Here is a 27015-nt window from a genome sequence, read left to right as displayed (position 1 = left end):
AATAAAGGCCTAGATGACCAATCCAACGTCGGGAGTCGGACAGCGTTGGGCCGACGGCATATAAAAACGGTAAATAAAAACAATTTTGGATCGAGTTGGAATACGTTGGGGGATTCCAGCTAAATCGACATGTTGAATCGGCGTCGGGCGACGGGGCATTTGATCACTGTGATTGGCTAGCTAGCGAATCAGCGCACGGGGCAAGAAGAAGAAGTGATGAACCCAGGTAAACAGCATTGATGGAAAGCCTGGACCATTTTTTTCCCGCTCACTTTGCGCATCATCACCCTGCTGTACCCTCCACATTTGAATATAAAATGTCTGTCTGGACAGAAGATCGAGAAGATGATTTTGTCTCTTTGGTTCAAGAGTGACCGGCGTTGTTGTATGATATTGTAACGAACTAAGTGAGTTGTGTGTTCCAGTGTTGCCATTTCTGTTTAGCACTCTTATGTCCAACTGTTAGTAAACGCAACACAGATCTCGTGGGATGTTGAGGGACGTTACGTGCGGGTTGGTTCCGTGTGTTCTTGGCTTTTCTGCTAGCCCCTCATGAGTTGTATAACATTTTCCGGCGTCGGCTATGACCAACAGTAGAGTTTGTTAAGATAAATAAAAGGGTGACATCCCAACCAACGTTTGCTGGTGGCGTTCTTGCAAGACGTTACAATATTACCATTAAAGGGTATGCCGACAAAGGTATGAAAGCCAAACTATGGCATGACATGGGACGCGACTGGATATAGCAGGTATGATTTACTTCTATCCTTGAGAGGTATAGCAACTGTTTGTAATTAGTAAAAGTAACCAGTATGCATTTTGTTTACTTTTATATCCCGCCCTAGTAAAGAGGTTTCCGGTTGCCTTAAGGAATAATGATTACTGCCGCCGATGGTACGGAGGGGAATTACTTCTCGTGCATGCGCTAAAGGTACGTAATACGGGGTCGGTGCGCTGTGTATTTACGTCATTTTTCTACACTACGTGCCGACGTCTGGGCCGACGCCACAGCGGGTAGGTGTCTGTCACATTTGGCAGACGTCGGATTGGTGTATCTAGGTCTTAAGAGATTGCTTCTAACACGAGAAACAATTGCCGCTATAATTTTTTTTTAAATAGCTTCTCGAACAGTCTGAGAATTCAAAGAATACAGCGCCAATAAATTCACGTTGACAACACTGAAGCAAAGTTGTTGATCTTGTTCGCTTGCACTGCTGACACATAAAAATAAAAGCAGCACATACTTGACATTTTAAACTGACTTTCTAAAGGCTGCAGAGACTGTGGACGAGCATACTTTCCCAGATGCGCCCAAATCTACGTTCATCCACGAGGTCGGTGGGGCAGTGAAAAAAATAGCACCAAACAATAAATGAGCACCAAACAACAACCTCTGATGCTCATTTGAAAACCAAACCAAGATTTTTATGTGCACCCCTGGTCATATCTATGACTACTGTTAGCTATCTTTAAAGTATTTTTGTGTTAACTAACCATTTGAAAATGTAAAAATAACCTGTAAATTATCCTACTAAAATTTGGTTAGTTTCTTGATGTTGATATCCCTGCTAAAACACAAACTTATTAAGATTCTAGATCACAATTTACTACTGCACCTGGTTTCTCCTTTAAGTATTTGTGCTTCCTAACAATCTTGTGGAATGAAGTCTTTTTCTGTGATGGAGATGGTCCTATTACAGAAAAAATACAAACAAAAATGAGCATGGACATGCCATGTTACGGAGCTCACAAAGCATAAATGACATGATGGTGGAAAACATGCCCTTAAAGGCTGAGCCATGTATATGGAAGGCTCAAGACCTCCAAACTTAAATTTTTATTTTTTATTTTTTTTTACTAGGAGCACAGTGGCCGTAGGGCGCACATACTGTAAGTAGACTTACAAATAAACAGCTTAGTCAAGTTAACACACAACTTTAATGCAACATACCACTGAAAATTCATTGTCCTCCATTCAATTAGACAGTGTGTATAAACATTAATAACGCAAATATCAATGTCATCTGATTCCCTGAAAATCAAAGTGGCACACGTGTTTTCTATGCTGCTAAAATGGCTGTGCTAACGCCCATTTTTTGGGGGAACGCATGACGTCAACGTCCGGTTCTCAATGATGGCCAAGCGGGGTGTATCATCAGGAATCATGAGTCGGGTGTGTGTCCTACTCTTTACCTCCGCCGAACCCCTAAAACTGACTCACCGAACCCCTGATACTGACTCACTGAACCCCTGGGGTTCGATCAAACCCAGGTTGAGAACCACTGAACTAGCCACTGGCTGTATGAGTACAATCTGGCTGAGGTATTTCAGAGTGACATTCATTCATCCATCCATTTTGCAAACCGCTTATTCCGCACAAGTTCCGTCATCGGGGTACACCCTGAATTGGTTGCCATAATTGCAAATTCTGCTAATACACATAACAATACCCGCATTGCTAAGAATTAAGTTTACATTTTTAATTCAATCAGTATAACTTGTATACCGCTGGCGTCGAGCAGAAACCTCATACATCCAAAATCATCACCTTCAGGAGACCCTAAAACCGTAATTTTTGTTCAACCATTAACATTGCATCGTCAATGAGAGCAAACCATTTTCAACACTTGAGAATTTGCAAAAATAAGAACCACACGTTAGGACTGACCAAAAGTATAGATTTGTGAAAAAATATTATTTTTACCAAATTGTGACATAGGGGGATTCGGCTTGACACCAGCTATATCGTGTCTGTTGTGTCAAAACTTGTGAATTAAAACTTTGTAGTTTCTGCATTTATTGTCGAAGTATTCACCAATAACAGTTACTACATTGCTTAACTGTGCTCCTAAAAAAAAAAAAAAAGTGAAGCTCTGCATGTGCAGCATGAGTTGGAAGAACAGCTATGTTTATATTCATGATGTTTTGTCCTCACCTTTGCCTGTTTTGGAGTTCTCCTCATGGGCAGAAGAACAATCAGTTTTCTTTCTCTTTATGACGGAAGCCCCCTTCTTATCAAATGTTGTTGGACTATACTGTGGAAGGCTGTTAAACTTTTTTTCAAACTCTTCTTCGAGCTTTCTGTTGGGTTGAGATAAGTGTTACCATTATAGACCAATGATCATATAACTAAAGGGAAATGCAGTAACAAGTAACTGGCAGAGTGAAGAGTACATGAGACACATACATTCAAGCACATTTTTGTGGTGCACTAAAAATAATGTGATTTATTGACTATTACTAAAATGCCAATGACTTTCTGCTTAAGTCATTAATTTACCGGTAAATAGAAATACAGTACTCAAAGCAACATGAATTGTAATTTCTGTACGATTCGGTGGTGAGATATTTTACAGGATAGCAACTGATGAGTGGCTTTCACAATAGTCTTTGCTGCTTCTACTTTGCTTGACTTTATAATTTTATTATCAAGTTTGGTTATCACAAAAGCCTGTATCCCACTTAGCACCTAAGGTTTGCCGGTGTTTGCGACAGAAGCAAATGTTGATTTCTCGTCAGGGTTTGTGCAAGGTCCCAAACGTTCGCCAACAGTTTTAATGGTTTTCTTGTGACAAGGATAACTGTTGGCGACCATGAAAACTGTTGGCAAAAGTCTGGCAAATCAATGTCCGCTACTCTTGCAAACACTCACGCACGTTCACCGCTCCGTGGGCTTCTCAAACATAACCCAAAAAATAGAGCGCTGTGACTCACCCTTGTGACGAATCATCTTTGGACTTGGACTTTTTTAGCCTCTTGTTGTTATTAGATGCCATTTGGGATATTGTCCAGCTATCCTCGCCCCAGTTTGCTTCATGATCAGAAGAACGAAAGACACCTCTTTTACCTAAAGACAAGACCAGCATATTATCAACTTTGCTCCCTCGACTAATTGAGAACACTTTGGATATGTAATAGTCAAACAACAAGTACCACGGTCAATATTGGCTCTCAATGAGGTCAGCATTCCTTCAGAAACAAGGGTCTTGTACAAGGCTCCTTTACAGCTCCTCTCAGATTTCCTTGCACCACGGATCTCTGTATTGGACTCCATGTTGTCTTGAAATTCCTTGCTTTCTATACTTGTTTCCTCTATTTCTGTCAGAGGGCTCATCTCTTCGTTTATTTCCACCTTAGAGACACTGTGCTGCATATATTTGCCACTATCATCAACCAGTTCTTTGACTTTAACAGAAGTCTCAACTTTAGGCTTAGTCTTCTTTTTGGGTAGACAAGACTTATCACCTGAAACATATTGGATTTTTATCTCTGGCTTCTCTGAATCCTTCCAGACACTTTCAGCCACTGTCTCAATTCCAAAGATAACACCAACAGTTGATTCTGCAGGGTTAAGATTTTTTAAGAATTTCTTTGAAGAATGTAGGGTTTCGTCAATGTCATTTAACATGAACTCCTTGTTTGTCTTGTTCTTTTTGACATATTGATTTTGGCTGTCAAATTCCAAGGAAATTGTCTCAGTCAAAGTGACTGAGGAGGGTGATGGTAAAACTGTATTAGACGTGAGAGGGCAACCAACGCTGTCCAAGGTCTCTTTAACCTGAAGACTATTTGCTGTAGTTTTTTGGAGAGAGGCTGATGACAAGCTTGTTCCATGCTGAGATACGACTGTGTCCGTCTTCTCAGCTTCAGTTGCTAAACACATCTGAACAGAAACAAAAATGTGCTTTCGTCACTAATTTCAACTACCAAGCAAAAACAACATACGTTAAAGGCCAAAAGTTTGGACACACACGCACACACATCTCATTCCATTTGTTTGCTTCATTCTCATTATTCATTATTACATCACAACTAAGAATGAACACGTGGAGTTATGCATTTAACAAAAAATGTGAAATAACTGAAAACATGTTTTAGATTCTAGGTTCTTCAAAATAGCCACCCTTTGCTCTGATTACTGCTCTGCACACTCTTGGCACTCTCACCTCTGGGAAGTCCCTCAATCCTGTCGGAAAACCATTTCAGGGGTCCATTTCAAAAAGCATGTTCAACAAACACTGGGACCAACCCTGAACAGCGAGTTGACATACACTGAGAGAGGAAACTCTGCGTTTTCGGGTCCAGAACAGCTGATTTGAGGTAGTTTTATCAACGCAGAGAAGTTTCACCTTGCGTTGCCACTACACTAAAAAGTCCACATCAATGGAGCCACAATTCGACGAGTCACCATGGCAACGGGGAAGCAGATCGTGGTGCCGCCCTCTGCTCAGGCGTTTTTTTACCCCTCTCAACTAAAAAATGCGATCATATGGCGAATTTGAATTTTTTGGGGGAAAACCCCCGCAATGGCTCCCCATAGAGGAAGGCGGCGTGGGAGAACGTTGCTGCTCGAGTCATTTTGCATACATTTTAATTTGTAGTCCTTTGCAATCACAATAATATTACTGGGGAAACCTGTTGAAAATAAATCATTAATTCATTTAATTTAGGTGAAATCCTGCAGGGGAGAAGAGCACTTGACTTAAGATGAAATATAAAAACATTATTCAAACATAAGAAAAAAACGGAGCGCAACACACAATATATGCTGTGATTTGAGCGCATGTCTACGGCTGGTAATGTTACAAAGGTAAAGACAAATTAAGTTTTGTATGTAGGTGATGGACTGTGATGTGAAACGGTACCGCTCAAAAAGATAACTGTCCGGAAATGCCAGCATATATATGTGCGGTTTGATAACAATCTCACGATGAATATTTAATTCCCTGCACAATATTGCGGGACATGCCATGTTCGTGACAAAAGTGGACTTTACGCTTTAGACTATAGGCGTATTTATGCAAAAAGTCATCGCAGCGGACTGAATGAATGAGGAAATGAAATGTCGTGTGTGGCTGAAAGAGGCGGGTACAGAGAAAAACTCTAGGTTCATTGTGAAAAACCTGCTACCGACCAGGTTAGGTTCGTGGACACTGTTACTACGGTAACTGACTAAGAGCTTAAATGACCTATTTTTATGAAACAGGCTAGTTACCTCTTTTCCTCTGGTTTCAGTTACCTCCCTTTCTGAAACGGAAGACGCAGAGTTTCCTACATTTACAGGGTTTCTTGACCCAGGGTTCTCACTAAACTTGCTTAGTGAAATAGACCACCAGGTGACTACTCTTGAAGCTCATCGAGGGAATGCCAAGAGTGTGCAAAAAAAATCATCAGCACAAAGAGTGACTATTTTGAAGAAAAAAAGAATATGAAACATGTTTTCAATTATTTCACCTTTGTTTTTAAGTATATAACTTCACGTGTTCATTCATAGTTTTGAAGCCTTCAGTGTGAATCTACCATGTAAAACAGTCATGAAAATGAAGAAAATGCATTGCATGAGAAGGTGTGTCTAAACTTTTGGCCTGTACTAGTGTACATAGTACTGTACATGTGTATATACATCCATACTTTACTCACGTACATACCTACATACAGGGTGAGTGAAATAACTAGGTATTCAAAATTGAGGGGGAAAATGTCAAATTTCAAATGCCAGGAGAAAGTCAATCTCCATATTTCACTACAATTGCAACAACCAGTTTCCTCTAACTATAATACGGGTTTACATGGACCCATGTATTCCGATTACAACAAATCCAAATGATCAAATGGAATGAAAACGCTCCATATAAACATCTACAGCAGAATAAAAAGACCAAATTTGAATGGAATTTTATTTGGATTCACAGAAATGGTATATTCATTCCTTTTACCAATCCGAACGAGCATTATGCGTTTGGGTCTTTGTCTTGACGTTGTCATTTCTGCACTTTAAAATGGCTGCGATGAGAGAATAAGTTTTAAAGTACTTGGAACTTGTTGTTGCTGTAACAAAAGTGTTAAAACTACAACTACTACAGTGCCTCATAGATGAATGAACACCGTCTTGATAATTCATGTGATGTTCACATTGACAGTAATGCGGCTTATCTGATTGACATATTGGAGCATGTAAACGGCAGATAGGAATGGATCACATCACATGCAAACAGGTGACTAGAAATCTTTATTCATAATGATTTGGAAAAAGCCTCCATGTAAACCCGGCTATTGAGAACCTCCTAAATCAGTGTCTCCAAGACCTCCTGTAACCAAGGTTGTGTCTAGTACACGTCTTCTTGTGTTACATTTTTTTTTTTTTTATGACAGAAAATAAGAATTTTCTAATATCTAGCTACTTTTCACCCACCTTGTATACTATATACCACCTTGTATTCTATATACTGTCTGAACAGAGTAAATTTGACAATAATGTTTATTTTCTACTTGGCAATATAGAGCCAAACATCCTTAAAACGCTACAGCTGGGAATTTGATTGATACCTGTTGTGAAGATAATGATGAAAACCAAATAAACAGAATTACCTCGGCAAGCTGAAAGAGAGGAGACCGTCTGCATGATTTCTTGTCTGGCGCCACAGATCCCGATGACTGCTAATATAAGAAAACATGTTTTAGCTCCCACTTTCCTTTATGACCATTGTCTTGCAGATGCTACCATAAAATTTTGTATTAAGATGACAGTGATATTGAGTTTGTAGCAGTGAATTAACCTCTATTGGTAGCTCAAGTGTGGCTGTACCATATGCTTTTTAACTTATTTGCTCCCCAAAATCTATCCATCCATCCATATATATATATATATATATATATATATATATATATATATGCATATACATATACATATATATATATATATATACACATATACACATATACACACACTGTATATCTATTTTAAATGTTTTAAGTGTCACAAAGACATATTTATACGTTTTTTATGTTTTTTTTATGCTAGACTAGAGCATACAGAAGGCTATGATGTAGCTTCTGAACTGCATAGAACGGGTGAAGCAATTGTAGTAATTACAAAAACGTCCAACAGGTGGCAGCAGAGTATAAGAGATCAATCAGGGCCATGTTGAAAAAAAGCTAATTTACCCACAGTTTTCAACAGATTTGTGAATAATGATGTAACTTAGCTAGATTCTAATGCTAATTGCTGCAAAACAAAAACAGATAGAAATATATTTTTTTCCTGATGAAAGAAGAGAATAATCATTCTTTTGGTAGGTTCATGTTTTTATAGCAATAGAACACAATATTCTGTGGGCCTTGCAAAATCTGTCAAAATCCAGTAAAACAGCAGAGAGCAAAGGGGTTTGCTTCAGTGAAATATAGTCGTTTGATTCATTGACATACCAACAACTAGAATGGAGGATGAAAGCCTAGTAGATGATTAGGTATTGTGAACAGAAGTGACTAGTTGGACCATTGAATGTAATTCAGTAAAAAAACAAAAAACAAAAAATGAAAAAATTTGTGATTTCACACCCATCATTCTTTTTAATGTATGCCAGCTTTTATAGGTTGATAGAAAGCTACATTGTTTAGATATTTGCAATTATTAATGCATTGATGCAATTGTTAATGCATTAATGGACTTTTTTCTGTCTGAGTTTGAAGTGTAAGACAGCATTTGAATACAGCTGCTGTTTGGCTCGCCGAACGCTGTCAATGTATACGCTCGCTAGCGGCTAGCCGTTAGAGGCTAGTTGCGAATGCCGGAGACTTGCGTCGTATCACACAGACTAATTAACTTTCTTAGCGTCCTTAATTGGCCTTAATTAATCAACGTCAATGTATTACTTGGAAGGCTTTTATTTTGAAGTTGGCCTCTGCAGCGCATTTCGCGAACTACGTACTTACAACCCAAAACCGCGGAGCGTGATGCATATGGATCCTGGCTCAAAGATGAGCCGTTGCACCGCTAATTTAATCATGTATTCGCGCGGATAAATTTTTCACCAGCGCAGGTCGTACAGTTGGCCGCATTTGCGGGTGAATTGGTCGCAGTGTCGAGCCCTGTAAGGGTTTGTTTGTCAGACCCTCTGCAAAGCACGTATGCCCAAAAAAGGCAAGCTATAGGGCACAGCACAGCGGCAGTAGAAAAGGCCTCAAGGTGGCTATGGCTAAGGAAGAACATGGAGTAGTGTTACTTGGACCAAGTCCGGGGCTGATCAACCAGGTCACCAGGGAGGGGGTAGGGGGTAGGGTGTATGTATGTGTTCGAGACCTGAAACAACCAGCAGTAAAAAAAAAACAAGCAAAAAAAAAAAAACACCCCTACTTGATCAGTTAGCACTAAATTGTATTAATGTAAGCCAAATTTAGGGGAAGTCTGGAGCCATGCAACTGATTCTTTAGCAGACAGGCACATATTTAAACATTTGCGCGTGTGAAAAAAAAAAAAAGTATGTTCTTTAGAAGCTTCTTGGGCACATTTTTGCACGTTTTCACCCCCGATGGTGGTCATGAAACTTGAAAAACGTAAGCTATTTTTACCACGCGGTCTAGTTGGTGCCTTTAAATCAAATCGCAAAAACCCCATATTTTGGCCCAGCTCAAGTCACCATTAACACATTTTTTCCCCAAAACGTATAAATACATTATATTTTAAATACTACCAGTGTCTCAAAAACGTATTTATACATTTTTTACAGAAGGCTTTGCTGCAGCCTCTGAACTGAAGAAAGCGGTTGAAGCAATCGTAGTTATTATAAAAACGGCCAGCAGGCGGCAGCAGAGTATAAGAGATCAACCTTGCTAGCTAGCAAGCTCCCTAGCTAGCAAGCTCCACGGGTGCTCATTTACCTGCTAGGGAGCTAGCTAGCACCTGGGGCTAAAGCATAACTGTGGCAGGGTTTTTACTTTCTGGAACTGGATTTCGTTTGTTGACTCTCTAGAGCGCTGTACAGTAGTTGTTCACCAAGCGACACGCCTCCCCCTCTCCGGTGTGCACAAACGCATTAATGAGCGTAATGAGTTCCAAAAACACTCCTGCGCTGAAACGCTAGCGAAGGAAGCAAGGCATAACGCTTCCCGCGCTTTTGGCGTAAACGTAGTATAAGACTTTCCACTAACATACCCCCAGAATGCAGTGTTGTTATTAATAAAAGATTTGTCAGCTCATAAAATAGCATTCAAGCAATTTCCCTCAAAATGTGTATTGATTCCAACAACAAACCACTAACAAAGTGCATATATTTAAATTGCTGCCTAATAGTGTGATGGTGAAATTCAAATTCAAAGGAGGCAAAAACAAAAGCAAGCACCAAATCAAAGACAACCGACAACACACAAAAGAATGACTAAATAGCCAATATCATGGTAGGATTATTTATCAAAATGTGGAGTTTAGGTATGAAAACATACATACCCAACATTCTGGTTCAAACACACAGCTTATTTTGCATTTCATCTACTATTTGACACCTATTCTCAATTACTATTTCCAAATTATTTTTGTTTGCTGAATTACTAATTTCTCTTCACGAATATAAGAGGATGACTTGGTCTAAGAACATACCTGCTCTTTTTCTGGAAAAGATCTCCCTTCCTTGGCTTTATCCGGTAAACTGGATTTCGTGATCAAAGGGCTCTGGAGAGATAGATGTTGGAGTTATAGTGTACAAAAATTCAAAGGCCTTTAATTTGAATTAAATAGGCTGCTTCAACATTCTGCAATGAAAATTAATGTATACTGTGGAGACTCTGACCAGTTTTGTAAGGTCCAACTAAAAACTCACAATGACAAGGAAAATATGGCTCAGAAGTTAAATACAAAATCATTGCAACCTATACATACTATGGCCAATAAAAAAAAATATTGTCATAATAATGCTATTTATCTCATTTTTCAAATTATTTGAAAAGAAGGGATAGCAAAGGGAATCTCAATAACTCCTTTTGAAAGTACCATGGACAACTGAGCAGAGGACTTTTTGCATAGAGACCTATTTTCAGATTAAGTCATTTAAAGGCACTGTGTGTAAATGTTCACCACTAGATGTCGCTATATCATAGAAAGCAGCCGCAGCACGAACATTTCGAAGCACGCACACTATGGTGACTCAGAGAGACCAAACTTCACAAGCCTACCACCAATTATTTGGCATAAGCGAACGAGCATTTTGGCGGGCAACGGCGACTTGGCAACTGTTAGCCAAAGCAGCTAACAAGAGCAGCTACTGGGAGTTAGCCCGAGCCATAGGCTGGATCGAGTGGCTAACAAGAGCGGCTAGCGGGAGAAGCTAGTAAAGCTTGCAAGTGCAAAGCAGAAGGTGACAAGTGACGGGAGCCCAAATCATGGGACGACCACATGCAGGCCACAGCTGTGGAAGGTAAGCGGCGGTCGACCCATTGTGTCCGACACAAGCTAGCTGCAAGCACCACCAGGGCTAATTACGTTCCCAAAATTGTCCTTTGGTGCCACACAAGGCTGGCCATCTGGCAGATGCCCAGTGGGCCGGCGTCTTTTGGGCTGATGCAGTGCTTTTTAATTATTATTTTCCTCCATTTTTACCACAAGAGACAGGCCCACAATTTAGATAGGCTAGTCCATTAATCCATTTTCGAATATAGACAGTAAACTGAACCAAAATCAGTCAATCTCAGTGGCAGAACCATGTGTTAGGCAGGGGTGGTCAGGAGTCGGGCTGGGTAGGGCCGGCAGGTTTAAGTCAAATGCCAGGGCCGACTTTTTGTGCCAGTCCAGCCCTGGTGCCACATACAGTACGTTATCATGTACACGGTCGTAACTGCAGACCGCCATGAAAAGCCAACGGACTGAAATCTAGCCCTTTTTAGGACTCTGTTCAATAACATGCCTGACTTAAAAGGGATACACGACTTATTGAGGCATTTTCAACAGTAAGAAGATAATATTTTGTCTATAATTAATGTGATAACTTTTATTTTTCATGAACAATACTTTTAAAAACTCATTTTGCCACTTGCTGTCGAGTGAAGATGGCATCAGATATGCCGAGGGAACCAGTAACGACTAATCATGGCTTAGTTTGCTGACCAAACCCAGAAAACAGGTGAGCCGTGAGCACCCCGAACCAGCAGCACCAGCTGATAGCGACACACTGCCAAGACATATGTCTGCAGACAATGAGGATGCTGATAACTCCGATGGCTTTGCAACAGAATGGACGACGAACAATCACCACTCGATTGCCCGAGGCTACCACAACTGCGTTTCATCTGTGGGTATATTTACCTTCAACACTGGAGCGCAGTTGCAATAACCTCGGAGATCCGAGCGGAAACCACTCGCCGTCCATTTCGCCACAAAGCCATCGAAACTTTCAACATCCCCATTGTCCACAAACAAGTCCCGACAATACGTCACCCAAACAAAACTCCAGGAAATGCCACCCCCACATGCACACTCCGATGCAACTCCATTGGCCAAGAGACCGAGAACTAGGGATGGGTACCTTTCACATTTGAACCGGTTCTGTTTAAATTCTCTGTACCTGGGAATCAATGCCGGTACTCAATGGTACCAATTTTAGGTACTTTTGTACTCTTTCCTTTTTCTCTCTCAAATTTTATTTATTTATTTATTTGGGTGGTAATAAATGTTCATCACTGTTTATTTAACAGTATTTTTTAAATCAATTTAACAATTACTTTTCAATATATAAAACTTGACAAATGGAAAAAAAAAACTACAATTGAAAACAAATGAGCCACAGAGTAATAGTTGAAAATAAATAAAGGTATAACGTACAATTACTAAAGTATAACTATTCTGTTAAGAAAATAACACTGTGTTTTCATTTTAGTTAATTTAGGACAGTTATTAGAGATAAGAGACTGTTGAGCAATGTAACTAGCTACTAGCATGAGAGTGTGTCGTGTATAGTTAGCTAATACACATTGGGGTTTGTTTTTTTTAGTTCTACGACGACCTAAAGAGGGTAATGGTCAGAGGCCATAGTTCAAATAAACAGCAAAAAGGAAAACGAAGTCTGGTTATTTGGAACATCGTTAACTCTCTGTCCAGCTGGTGAAATCTAGAAGCTTCGGAGCGAGGACAGCATAATAACTAATACACATACATTAATATTACAAAAAACAAAGTGAAGCAAAGTTCTGTGCAATGAACAACACAAGGAACAAAGTTAAACAGTAAATATATAAATTAATAATTTGTTATCTTCGTTTCTTGTCCAGTTGTTTTTCCAGAACGTAAAGTACCAACCCACGTTGGACACAAATATATAAAAAATAAAAAATAGGACAGTTCGAAGAGGACGTCGTGAACAAGGAGAATAATTGTGTCGAAATTAATCATTTGAATGTACCCAACGTAGTCTGTAATGCTTGCTACATTTTGGCCGCAAGCACCTGCTGACCACCCGTCGTCACCGTCAGCCGCCCCCGCGGCTCTCGGCCCGGGCTCCAGCGAGCCCCAACCGCGCCCTCAGTCTTGTTCTTTGCACGTGAAATCCGGCGCGAGTGGGTGGCGTCAATATGCCGGGTACGAATAATGTTGCGTTGAAGTGCGCCATGGAAAATCATCAACTCATATACTCCTGCACAGTCACAACTTAAAACGACGTGCTTCAGAACCGAAACATGGCACCGTTGGATTTTACGTGAATCGGTGCTCGGTAGTACCGACACAAATCAGCCCATACCAAAAAAAGTACTGTTTTTGGTACCCATCCCTACCGAGAACTGGTTAAAACAAAACAAAACGACACATCCGCCCTCCCGGCCCCAAAGGCAGAAGAGCGCCACGGCGTCCCCAGCCGTAATGGCAGAAGCGCGGCAATGCGCTCCCGGCCAAAATGGGTTAAAGATTAACTTAAAGTGGTGCAACGGAACATCATTAATACCGTGGTCGGTTTGGATCAGGCCCCACAGTTCGGATCACGCCTGATCCGCGGATTGGTTGATTGGGGAAAAACAAAAAACAAAGTGCACATTCACAGTCGATACCATTCTGACATGTCAAGGAAGCAGAAACATACTCAACGTAACACGCTAAGTAAGCCTAACTTCAAAATGAAGTTTATCAAATACAGTAATAGATTGACGGTAATTTAAATAGCCTTAGTACACTTTTACTTTGAAGTTGGCCCACATCGTGGCATGATGGCTAGCTTGACTTCCCTTTTAGACGTTCGTAGTTTTGATTGACATTAAAGTTGCGACCAACATCAACACAACACTATCCTGAACTCATGTTCAATTGCTAATTTAGGACGCCAAGAAACAGCTAATTAATTACGCCGTCATTGTATGATACGGCAAAAGTCTCCGACGTAAGTGGCTAGCGGCTACCTGTTAGCATGGCCAACGAGTGTCTGGCTGCCGGCTGGTAAATTTGACAGCTTACTTGAATTATTTTTCAATATCTTGGACAAAGGCTACTTCGTAATTCACTCTCCATGTTTAAAGGAAGGGTATGTGCGTCAAATTGCACATCTTTTCATTATATATAAAAAAAAAAAAAGATTAATAGATGTTTGTCTTCATTTATTTTATAAAACACTTTTAAAAGGCCATTAAAAAAGAAAAACAATCAACTCAAAATGTCAAACTTAGCTGTTTAGATTATAGGAATACAACTTTAAGCCATTAATACCTTGTTATTTTACACATGGACTATGTAAAAATAAGAATGTTTCTGCCTTATATTGCACTTAAAGTTGTGTTCCTAAATCCTAAACGGCTATATTAGACATTTTGAATATATATATTTTTTTTATGGAAAAGGCGTTTTACAAAATAAATGAAGACACTAAATCCTAATTGGCTATATGAGACAATTTGAATTGATTTTTTAAATGTATTTAATGGAAAAAGCGCTTTACAAAATATATGAAGACAAAGTACTATTTCTCTTTTCTTTTCATTTTTTTGCTGATCCGAAAAACGATCCGATCCGTGACTCAAATCAGTGATCCGATCCAAACCGTGACTTTTGTGATCCGTTGCACCACTAGTAACTTACCTCTCGGTTTGTTAGGGCATGTTCTCCAGCTAACAGCAGCATACTGAGGCCGCCCATCTTAGTTGGATCTGATAATGACACACAGTGGTAGAAATGCCTTAGTATATACACAGACAAACGAATCCTTTGAGTGTTATTTATGCATACCGGCCATTGCAAAGTTCAGTTGTGGGACATCAGTTTTGGGCATTTTTTTGCAAGTGGATGAGTCCTTGGATATATTTGAAGTAAAGGACCACACTTTTTTGCGAGAGCTACAAACCGTCTGACACGATGGTCTCTTAACTGGTTTGCTGGTGGTAGGACACCATTTATAGTCTGGGTGTGCCTTCATAAAGGCCTCCTTGTACTGCAATCACAGGAAGAAATAGAAATCCAAAGTATTTTTGTAAACCGTCAAATGTAAAAAAAAGATTAAAACGTGCCAAAAGTGCAAATGTTGTATATCAATTTATAATATATGCTTGTCTATGATGAACAGGCAGTTCTCACCTCCTTGGCCATATCAGTGTATTTAAGCTTCTCTGCAGGCTCCAACACAGCCCACCAGTCAGCCAGGATCTTGGTGGCTCCTCGGTTGTCCAAACGAGGGTGTTCATGTCGCACCAGGGAGCGATGGCGTTTGCAGAAGAGAAGAAAGGCATTCATCGGCCGACGAGCTCGTTGTTCATTTGGGTCCTCTGGTGAGCTTGCGCACCGGCCTTGAGACACCTGGCCCTGGCCACACTGCAGTGGTTGCTAAAAATAATACATCCTAAGATTAATTTATAATAAAAAAATAACAAAACTTGTTTTCAATAGCATTTATGTCAGAGTTTTTCAATAAAATGTCGGGCTAAATGATTTGGGAAAATAATGTAATTGTGATCCCCCCTCAAAATGCGCATTGCAATTTGATTTATGATTGTTTTTCAAGGTCCTTTTCTAACGTATTTTTCAAAAAAATGTAATACAACAAACAATATCAGATGTATTGAATATGCATTATAGGATATTAAGGTAAAGGTAAATGAAGCATCGATTAATAGGAAAGACAGTTTGTGTACTACAATTACAGGTTTAAAAACTTAATAAATATTTTGACGTGCAGTTTGGCAAGCATTCACCATGACAATATAATTCTGCCACACAGGTTTGGTGTAAACATAAGTCATTGACGGAGTTGATTTCTATATGACACAGCACAAAATATAAACTCTGAGGTCCCAGGTTTGCCCACTTAGTCCCCAGACTTGTGAAAATAACATAAAATAAATTAAATTAGATAAAGAGGGTAATGTAATGCTTAAGTTTGAAAATGAAGAATGAAAATGCAAGAGGCTTTTTTATTTTATTTTATATATTTACAAGGTTACGTTATACTTCACAAAAAGAATAGTATAGTGTTAAAAAATAAAGCATTCGGTGATGTGCGTGAGGATGTGCATGTGCATGTGCGGGTGTGTGTGTGTGTGTGTGTGCATATGTGCGTGCGTGTGAGTGTGTACTCATTAATTCACCTAAAACGTATTAAAAAATCCCATACCGTTCACCTAAAATGAATACTTCAGAAACAAGCTAGAGTAGTGAGGTTGTCAGGAGACCCGAGGAAGGATCAAAGAAAAGACAGGAAAGTGAAATCCAGCACCGACCAGACATCACCTACTACCCACCGGGTTACCAACCAGAATCTTTCACCAACCCCAGAAACATCTAAATTCCAACAAATTAGGGAGACCTCAAGAGACCAAAGGAAAAACTGAGGAAAGGAAGGAAGGATAGATGAAGCAGAGTGAGATCCACAGACATCAGCTTCCACCGATTCAACGACCAGAGGAAGAAGCAGATTGTTTTTGAATTTCGGTAGATGCTGGTGTGGTGGATCTGGCATGCATGAAAACCTCCACCAAAGAGGGGAGCCGTCGACCCCGGACAGGACAGAGCAAGTACGACCCCCCAGGGCCCTCCAGGCCACGGCAGCGCCAAGGGACAACCACTGGGCCCCGCACCGGCCATATACACACATAGCAAGGTATTTTTAAAAACGGATATTTCCCTCCTCTGGGTTTAGAAAAAAAATAGTGTCCACACCATCACGTTTGTAGAAAAGAAAACATCCACAGCTAACCGCATTAATGCATTTTTAAGTACGTTCATAACAATTCCAGACCTTAAGGTGGCAACTGTTACCCAAATCCTATCCAATCAGAGCATGCCTCCGTCAGGCGACGCCACTTCCACAAATTGGGCCTACAATGAGATGCATGCCAAGCCTCGAGGTGGCAGCCAAATACTGCTCATCTCTTGACGTCACTTCACCATACGTCACACAAGCACGGACTGTCAGCCGCTAATCTGTTTATATGTGGATCAGTGCTGTCAGCGCACACAAGACTTTTTTATTAATAAAAAAAAATACTTGTAAACAGACAATGAGTACATCATTAAGGGAGCATAGAGGAAAACAAAGAGGATAAATACAAAATCTTAAAAAGCTTCACTTCTTTTTTTTTTCAACTTTTTCTCCCACTCACCACACATACAAACATGGTCTCCCCAGTGAGGAAGTGAATTCACGCCGCCTTTTTTTCTTCTTTTTTAACAACTTGAGGTATGTGATTGAGTGATGTGTGTAGAGGACGACGTAAAACTTCGTTTACTAACGGACACACGCGACCGCGAAGCCGGAGAAATACGCAAATCTTCACTTTGGCTAGAGTTTTTAGAAACCTTCGTTTGTAATGAAAAAAAAATCCCCGCGGACGTGTGGATGACAGGGCAAGCCGCAGAAAAATATGTCCCGTTTGCAAATAACCCTGCTACGTATATACATCCAGCCCTCGTCAAAGCCAGGGGTCGTTGCCAAATCACTAAGATTTGACGAGGGTCCGTGTCCTGGACTGGTAAAATCTTTCATACTCTGTATTTTTCCCCCAACATTTGAAGGGGCCCAGGGGGTAATTCAAAGTTGTTTTACGTGACTCGGAAGCGATATAGTTGCAGAAACCGACAAAATATTCGTGTTTTCATCCTTCTTCAGGTCGCAACAGAACGGGTTACATGCTAACGCTTGCCAGCATCAGCATGCCGCCACCAGCAGATGTAAACAATCAATCATGTGTGTCACTGGCCGCCTCGAGGATGTGGGATTACTGTATGCAATGGGGTAGATGACACGGACTTCCGACTTTTACAAATCAGCGTCGTGTCCGGCCAACAAGAGTATGAAAAAAAATATTTAATTGCACATTTTATTGTACATTTAGAACAGATATGAAACTTGCGATTAATCACGAATTAAATTTGACGTCATGTGATTAATTACGAGAACATTTTTAATTGCCTGACACCCCTAATTTTGAATATGTAAGGTCCCACATTTTAGTATAATGGGATAGATGCTACGGACTTCCGACTTCGGGGTTTTACACATCAGCGCCGTTTCTGGCCACTGCTGGCCGCACCCCCACCCCTGCGCCCCCCCAACCGCGCGCTCCCGCTCATCAGCGGGAGGATGTCTTGGCTATCTGAAATGCTTCGGACATTGAGACAGACACTATACGCTCGCAGCCTCGCACCGGTCGACGGGAACGCGCAACCGAGGGGCACAAAGGCGGAAGCGCAAGTACTGGAACGCGGCCCACACGTCACAAACCTGAAACAGAAACAAAGTTGATGGGGGAAAACCCGGAAATCGGAAGTCCCGCCTCCTCCGTGACATATAGTCCATTTGCACACGACCATGTTTTTTTTTGTCTTTGCATAGGGACACTTGTGCCTGGTATAGCGATGTTCCCCCAGTGAAATTTTGACAGACAAATTGGCCACGCCAATGTGGCAAGCGTGGGAAATATTTACTTCGCCATTCCCCGTTTCACCTTGTCATTGGCGACGTGATGAAAGGGGAGCACAAACCCTGGATAGATAAGCTTCTGTGAAATGCGACCATTTTCACACATACCCAATCCAATTCATTTTTCAATATCAGAGCCGATACCCGATCCAAGTATCGATTGGAGCATCCCTACTGAAAATGCAATTCATTGTTCAGCTCTAATAAAATGCACACCAAAAAAAACACAAAATCACCTCGGCCAGCTCCTCTTCATCGTCTTCCTCCTCCTCCTCATCCTCTGAGAAATCCAGTGCCTTTTTCGAGAGTAGCGGGTGCCACTGCAGGCACTTACGCTTGGGCCGCTTTCCAGTGGCGTCCCCAACAGTAGGGGGCTCCTTACACCCTTCTTCACCCTTCATGGTAACAGAACACCTAAAAACAACAGATTTGTACATTGTTGCTTAAGGCAGTGAATGGAGTGCTCAGGCAATTAATACTGATAATGAGGCTATAAAAGAAAAACATTCCAACCATAATTCATTCCAAGTTGATGTGCAACGATCAATGGATTAACCGACAACTAATAGCCTATCAAATTAATCAATAACTATTTTGGATAACTGATAAATAAAATGAATACAATTAGCAGGATAAATTACTAATCCAGAACCACACGGGAGATAGCGTTGAAATTTGTGAGTCTAATTGCTGCAAAACGGAAACAGATAGAAATATACTTTTTTTTCCTGATGAAAGCAGAGACGCTAATCATTCTTTTAGTAGATTTCATGTTTTCATAGCAATAGAACACAATATTCTGTGGGCCTTGCAAAATCCAGAAAAACAGCTGGGAGTGAAGGGGGTTGCTTCAGTAAAAAAAAGGCTTAGACCTTGGAGTGAATGAGTTTTAGAGTGACCAAAAAAAAAAAAAAAAAAATCTGAAAAAGTAGCAATTTATAGTCCGGAAATTACGGTAAATTTTCTTGGAAACTTCTTGACCGGCGGCCAGTTTACTTGGGCAAATATTAACATGGTGTGGGAAAGGCTGATATGACAGTTTGAACTCAAACTGGCTGTTTGATCAATTCCAGTCAGGTTTCCGATCTCATCACACTACTGAAATAGCTCTGCTTAAAGTACTAAATTATATAAGATTGAACACTGAAGGAAGGTATCGGTGCTCATCTTAATGGCATTTGATACAATTGATCATAATATATTGATGAACAGGCTGGAAACTTGGGTGGGAATTAATGGAACAATCCAAAAGTGGTTGCGGTCCTACTTGGAGGAATTGAGTTACTTTGTGACCATTGGAAATTTTGAATCTGATAAAATGGCCATGACATGTGCAGTCCCTCAAGGGTCAGTCCTTGGACCCCTTCTGTTAAGTCTGTATATGTTATCTTTGGTTAAATGCTTCATATGCTTAATGATGACATACATCTGTATTTATCAATGTCTCCAAATTACAGCATTTCAACTAACGTATTGTGTCACTGTCTAGAGCAAATTAACAACTGGATGAACCAAAATTTCCTTCAGTTAAACCAAGACAGAACCGACGTAATTGTTTTCGGCAATAAAGAAAAGAGGATTGCTGTTAAGAAAACACCTCGAGTCAATGTCTTTAGAAACTAAAGCCTAAGTTTGTAATCTTGGGGTGCTAATAGACGCAGACCTGACTTTCAGCAATCATATCAAATCAATCACTAAAACAGCCTTTTAACAGCTGAAAAACATATCCAGACTGAAGGACTGCATGCTCCAAACAGACCAAGAGAAGCTTATCCATGCTCTTATCTCCAGCAGACTCGTATTATTCTAAAGGTCTGCTGACTGGACTCTCTCAAAAGAACATCTGATAGTTGCAGCTCATTCAAAGCGCTGCAGCTTGGTTTCTGACCAAAACAAATACATCAGAACAAATCATTGTCCAGTCACAAAGGCTTAATTTTGAAATTATGCTACTGGTCTATAAATCATCATCCTGAATATAGTCATGAAATGCCAGAGGTGGCAAATCCAGGTCCAGAAAGTAGAAACCCTGCTACAGTTTGGCTTTAGCCCTTGGTATTAGCTAGCTAGCTAGCTCCCTAGCAGGTAAACGAGCACCATGGTAGCTAGCTAGCTAGTACCAGGGGCTAAAGTCAAACTGTGGCAGGGTTTTTACTTTCTGGACCTGGATTTGCCACCTCTGGAAATGCTAATTGAATAAAAACCCAGAAGGGTTCTAAGATCTGCATTCTTGGGTCAATTAGTGGAACCCAGAGTTCAAAGTAAGCATGGTAAAACTGTATTTATCTGTTATGCTGCACAGAAATGGAATAAGCTGCCAACAGAAGTGAAGTCAGCCCCGACTGTAAATTATTTTAAATCCAGGTTAAAAACTTTTTTCCTTGACCTTTGATTAAGGTCTTTTAAACATTTTTAAATCATGTTTTTTTTTCTTCTTTTAATTATTTTAGAAAACTACTCCTGTTTCTATACTATTACTGTTTTTCAAGCTTACTGTTAATGTGTTTTAACATTGTCAATGTAGGTTATTTTAGTTTTGTTAGTCTTTTAATTTTTGTAAGCTACTTTTGTTGTCTTTGCTTTGCGTCTGAATATTGTTAGCTGTTGTGTTTATTGATGCTTGTAGATGTTGCATCTGCTTGTGTAAAGAACAGTGTATGAAACCTTGCATATGAAATGTGTTATAGACAGAGGTGGCAAATCCACGTCCAGAAAGTAGAAACCTGCCACAGTTTGGCTTTAGCCCCAGGAGCTAGGGAGCTAGTAAGCTAGCTAGCATCAGGGGCGAAAGCCAAAATGTGGCAGGGTTTTTACATTCTGGACATGGATTTGCCACCTTCTGGTTATAGAAATAAACTTGCCATGACTTATGGCCGACATCTCCTTTGTGACATCATAGAACTTTTTTCCGCGAGTGGTATACATCAGCTTTTCTAAGCACAACACACAGAAAGAAGTACCTGGGTCTCTTAGTTTCTGGCACCAGCTCCCAAAAGGCTTTTCATCTCCACCTATTTTTTATATCACTGCCCAGCACCATTTTTTTTAAGACCGTTGTCAATCAATCTATTCTCTATTTTTTTCTGATCTCATTTCGGTGAAACAACCATTGGCTTGGATCAAGACCACTCGGAAATAAATGTCAAGCTACAGGTTAACTTGGCGGATCATGAATCAGTCAATGGCTGGAGATCAGGCATGGTGCCGGAATACTTTAAGTCCTGAGGAGAATGTTCTTTTGTACAGAGACAAAATTTGAGCTATTTTTTGGGGGGTAAGCCACATCAACTCTCGGTTCATAGATGTAATAATGATGAAGCATACCAAGAAAAATACACTGTCCCTACTGTGAAACATGGCTGGATTATGTTATGGGGGCTGTTTTGCTACTTCTGGCACAAGGTTATTTGAATCTGTGCAAGGTACGACCTAGAAGAAATCTCAAGACTATCAAGGCAATCTGGAGAGAAATGTGCTGCCTAGGGTCAGAAAGCTGGGTCTCAGTCACAGGTTTTGAGTCTTACACCAGGATAACAACCCAAAACACACATCCAAAAACACCCAAGAAAGGCTTAAAAACAAAAACATTGGACTATTCTGAAGTGGCCTTCTATGAACCCAGATCTAAATCCCATTGAACATCTGCGAAAGGAGCTGAAACATGCCATCTGGAAAAGACTCATTTCAAACCTGGAACAACTGGAGCAGTTTGCTAACAAGGAGAAACCATAATACCTGTTGACAGGTGCAGAAGTCTTGTTGACAGTTACAGAAAGCAGTTGATTACAGTGATTGCCTCAAAAGGTTGTGCAACAAAATATTAAGTTACAAGTACCATCTTTTTTGTCCAGGCCTGTTTCATTAGTATGTTTTGTTAAATAATTCTGTTGAGCATTGAGTGACAATTCAAAAGTAATGCCTGATTGTGTTAGATTAATTTTCAAAATGTGTTTATATTCTTTCTTAAATGTATTCAAGTAATATTTTTCTTTCATTACCAGAGGAGTACCAGCATTTTTGTCCACTTGTACGTGGAACCCAAATAATAGTATAGATTTTAGAAAAAATATTAACCACTTCAGACCCGCATTTTTTCTGCTGGGCAAACAACTGATGTGGACTCTTTTTAGACATAAGAACAACATGAGAAAAAAAATTGGGGTTATCTCATGTTTTTATTTGTCAAAGTGGACGCCAGGATAGAATGGCTGTAACGTGTTGTAAACTTACCAGGCTAATACGTAAATTTTTTAACATAAATGTCATGCAAATCAAATTGCTTTAGCTAGGATCCAATCATGAATAGTGCTGTCTCGAACAAATATTTTTAGAATCGATTAATCTATTGATTATTCAATGAATTAATCATTTTAATTTAGCATGCAAGTGTATTACAAAAGCATGTTTTCCCCTAATTACTGTTTATGTTAACCAGTGATTGGTGTTTATTTCGTACTTCGTATTCGTATAGTGATTAAAATTGGGATTGATGTACTATGTTACCGGTTCGGTCATTGTTTTCCAAAGTAAAAAAAGATGTTTACAAATGTCTTATTTTGATTAAACACAGACGATAATCAGTCTTCTTTCATGAAGGACTGCAGATATCAATAAACAATTACTGTTGATATGCTGAAATCAGAGGATTTGGATAATTTTAAATAAAAAATGTGTCCAAACGATTACTCGAATATTAAAATAGTTGTCGATTAATTTGATAGTTGATCACTTGTCGCTTAATTTTGACAGCTCTAATCATGAACCAGAAGCGTTTTATTGGTTTAGACACGCAAATATGTCATGTCCACTGCAATCATCCATTGGTCCGAAGGGGTTTTAAGATGACCAAATTGGGACATATAAGGTACCAACACAACAGTCTCAATAAGGCTTAAAGTAATGATAATTAAAATAAAATAGCAACTGTTTAAATCTTTAAAAACAAGCGCTGTCTTCTTTCCAGCAAACGAACAATGGAGACAAATGCAACTGTAAGTTTGAACAAAGTAAAGTGTTTCTTCGTGTTCAACCTTCAACATTGTACACTATTGTGCCCTCCCTAAAAGTGCCATTCTGTAGAAAGTGAACAGCTTTCCAAACAAGAGGAAGCGATTAATTTGTAACTCCTAGAATTAACTGTAAAACTGACACATACATAAAGCATTGTATATGTAAAGGGGGAGCCAATGAAAAAAATATTTACAGTATGTTCTGTGTACCCCTACTAGTCTAAAAACGGTACTCTGATTAATATTGCGTTTGTGGGCTATGAATGAAGTAGAAAGGTCCACCCGTTTTTATCCATCTCGAGGGTTTGACAATCTGCCTTGTACTGCCACTTGCTGTCAACCGAAAATGACATCACAGTGCCTAAGAGCCCAGGTAACGACAGTCACGAATCACCTGTTTTCTGGGTTTGGTCAGGTGCAATATTCTTAAAAAAAAAAAAAAAAAAAAAACTGAACTTGATGCCAGTGCTTGTCTTTAAGAATGTTAAATGGAAATCCAGTACTTACAGATGAAATTATGGAAGTATGGAAATGTTCTGTGTGTGATGAAGACGGATCTGCCAAAGCCTTTTTGCCATGCAATGACGATGTCCTATAACATACAAAACACAGTTCTCAGTTCTCAGTGCAACATTTATTTCCCTTTAATTAATTTAACTTTAATAACACATATTCTATAACAATGGATAGTCGATCACATTGATTCCTAACAACAGTGGTCTACTGTGTCTGATTTAATTACAGTTCACTTCAATAGTGCATACAATCTGCCCTTTTGACCAAAACTGAAACGCCCACGGGATGCAGTCCATGTTATAATGTCAGACATTCTAAACATAGAATATAGATCTTGAGAGCATCCTACTGAGATTTAGCTGAGATCTCGGGTCAACCCAGCTGAACCAGATCGGACATCCTCTTGAGTAAAGTCTTGATCATCTGTATTGAGCATTTGTCAAATCACCTTTCAAAATTTGATCCATGCGCAAACAAGCCGAAAAGAGTCCATTTTGCTTTCGTTTCGAGGAGAGAAAGTATAGTAGTGAGGCATTTCATACTGTCAAGCGCCCCAACGGCAATCCCCCTGAATGCATCCCATTACCTTAAAAACAGTTACACGTATTTATTAATTAAACTGGCACTAGTTTGTGCATGCATATGGATTTGTGTGCAGCATTTTGCTCTACATAGCTCCATGTTCCAGCCGTCTTACTACGAATTAAAGTAGCTAGTTAGCTTGCTAACGCTACAGCCTGCTAACTGGATGTGTCACTGTTAAGACAAAATGATTAGAACAGTGCGAGCTTGTTCAAAATTAAATACAGAAGCCACTAACGAACTGTGATCTTTAGCAACAGTTGCTTTACATTCATCACGGATTTGGCGAGATCTGATGCGGACATGGAGCATATGATGGGGCAAGTTATACCATGTCACCGATTGCAGTTGTAAACATTGCAATTATTTTACACGGTAGTTTATCGACAGAAGCGAAAATACATCATACATGCAATACGGTACAACACAAAATCAGTGGCTTTTCAAAGGGATAAGGCCAGACATTGCTCCAAAGCAGCGATAGTTTTCACGATGATAAACCGTGAGGCTGATGAGTTACGGCAGAGTTTGACCGGAAAATCGATAAAAGACCATGTCCTTTGCCATGATTAACTGTATATTTTTAACTTACCCTTTCTTCCTGGTCAAGTACCGCGAGGGTCTCTCATTATCAGTGTCTTCGACCTTTTTTTTCTCTTTCCTTTTTTTTTAACTCATTGACACATCATAACAGTTCAGCACGAGCTGTACTCAACACAACGGCAAGTTCCACTAATCCAGAAGACTGAAATCCGGAAGCAAGGTAATTTGTTACCAAATAAAACAATAAAAATATATCAAGAGAACGTAAAAATGTACAATATTTAAAAATGTATGGTCTTCTACATGAAATGTATTTTTTAATATATTTGTACTGTACACAGCATATGGATCGTATGCGATCGTGACCATTACCACCAAACTTGCTTGATTATTTCCGTACTTAATTTGAAACAATGAAGTTTTGACTGCATTGTATCTATATAATCCAATGGGTTACATGATGGTAAATAATAAATGTTTTTGTAGACAATCTTGTTTTTTAATAAATCCCACCGGAAGTAGAGTCACTTCTGACTATGATGGAGACGAAACTCAACTAAATGATGTTATGTACGAGAAGATAAATGTTATGTTCCGCAAAGGCGAGAAATAAAATGACCACGACCCACATAAAAACAAACAAACATAGTTTGGACAGTTTGTCAGTTACAGAATGAAAACTACGAACAGTACTTTCGTTTTCTTCGAGTCGAGGTGATAAAAGTTGAAGTAACAAACTCAAACAAACAGCCAACAAGATAAGGACAGGTTTTGCGCATTTTGTACTTTATTTACGCCATCTCATTGCACGCATATTGATGACATGGCCACCTGGACGAAAAACGTTTTGTTTTTGTTTTTTTAAACAACTGTCTCAAACATACACATCTGTATCAAAGACAAATATATACAAAAAGTGGTGGCTTTTGTTATAGCGCACTACAAAATTCTATGAGGAACCAGGATACAATGAAAATAAAATACACAATAAAATAAAATACAGTACAAAAAAAGTTAGGGCTTTTCACCTAACATGTGTTTATCAATTGTACAAATAAGTTTAATAGCATTCCTATTTTACATCAGTCTAAGGCTCTTTGAAAAAAACTAACTCGTGAAAATAGCAGAAATTTGGTTTTACCTTCAAGAATTTACATTTGTGTAGAATTGTTTTCCCTAGGTTAAGAATAGAGTTAACCAGATATTCATCAAATAACATCTTTCAAAACAACACCAAAAGATACATCTTTTTGAGAAAATTCCCTTAATTGGAAAACTTTCGATGGAAGCTTGTCATATATATCGATACACAATGTCTGTGACCACATACAATCAAAAAACAAATGTACAGTCGTTTCTACTTCATCACAAAAAAATACATTTACTTGTTTCAATAACAAATCGCTGTTGCACAAAGTCATTAGGTGGATAAACCCCATTCATAACTTTAATGTGTACTTTTTGGCTTTGGGAATTATTGGAAATTTCAAATATTTAGTTATTAATCGGCAAATAGTGTCTTTAAAAAATGATTTTAGGAATATAATTTCTTTAAGACAAGAGTGGATATGAAATATTGTTAAATAATGTTCTCAATACCTTGTTTGGAATTTTGGTTTCCTTCCCTTCCTTCTTGGAATTCCCAACCCCTTTAAAGAACTGGAAGACCGGGGATTGTTGGCACAGGGCCACTTAAAATGCATCGGATCAAA

The 27015-nt window shown here is 39.4% G+C and overlaps 1 protein-coding gene across 7 annotated transcripts in view; it reads right to left on the bottom strand.

Annotated features, from left to right (window-relative positions):
- The window catches only part of bbx (BBX high mobility group box domain containing), a 35487-nt gene extending 9981 nt beyond the window's left edge, over positions 1 to 25506 (bottom strand). For 3 of the 7 annotated variants that reach the window (XM_086098315.1, XM_086098317.1, XM_086098320.1), the window contains exons 1-12: positions 25353 to 25506; positions 24170 to 24254; positions 18890 to 19067; positions 15314 to 15559; positions 14969 to 15170; positions 14822 to 14889; positions 10373 to 10444; positions 7369 to 7437; positions 3934 to 4663; positions 3715 to 3847; positions 2936 to 3081; positions 1617 to 1691 (exon numbers count right to left, since the gene is read on the bottom strand). In XM_086098315.1, coding sequence (XP_085954441.1) covers positions 1617 to 1691; positions 2936 to 3081; positions 3715 to 3847; positions 3934 to 4663; positions 7369 to 7437; positions 10373 to 10444; positions 14822 to 14889; positions 14969 to 15170; positions 15314 to 15559; positions 18890 to 19054 — 1906 coding nt within the window. In that variant the 5' untranslated portion in view covers positions 19055 to 19067; positions 24170 to 24254; positions 25353 to 25506. The remainder of the gene's footprint in view (positions 1 to 1616; positions 1692 to 2935; positions 3082 to 3714; positions 3848 to 3933; positions 4664 to 7368; positions 7438 to 10372; positions 10445 to 14821; positions 14890 to 14968; positions 15171 to 15313; positions 15560 to 18889; positions 19068 to 24169; positions 24255 to 25352) is intronic. The other 4 variants (XM_086098319.1, XM_086098322.1, XM_086098318.1 and 1 more) reach the window with 3 other exon arrangements.
- Positions 25507 to 27015: the final 1509 nt, after the last annotated feature.

Source organism: Leptonotus elevatus, chromosome 16 (assembly GCF_054856555.1).
Source record: "Leptonotus elevatus isolate MCC_2025b chromosome 16, RoL_Lele_1.0, whole genome shotgun sequence".
In the NCBI taxonomy this organism is placed as follows: Eukaryota; Metazoa; Chordata; class Actinopteri; order Syngnathiformes; family Syngnathidae; genus Leptonotus; species Leptonotus elevatus.
Note: the sequence above shows the minus strand (reverse complement) of the source record. Positions and strands in the feature narration are given on the sequence as shown.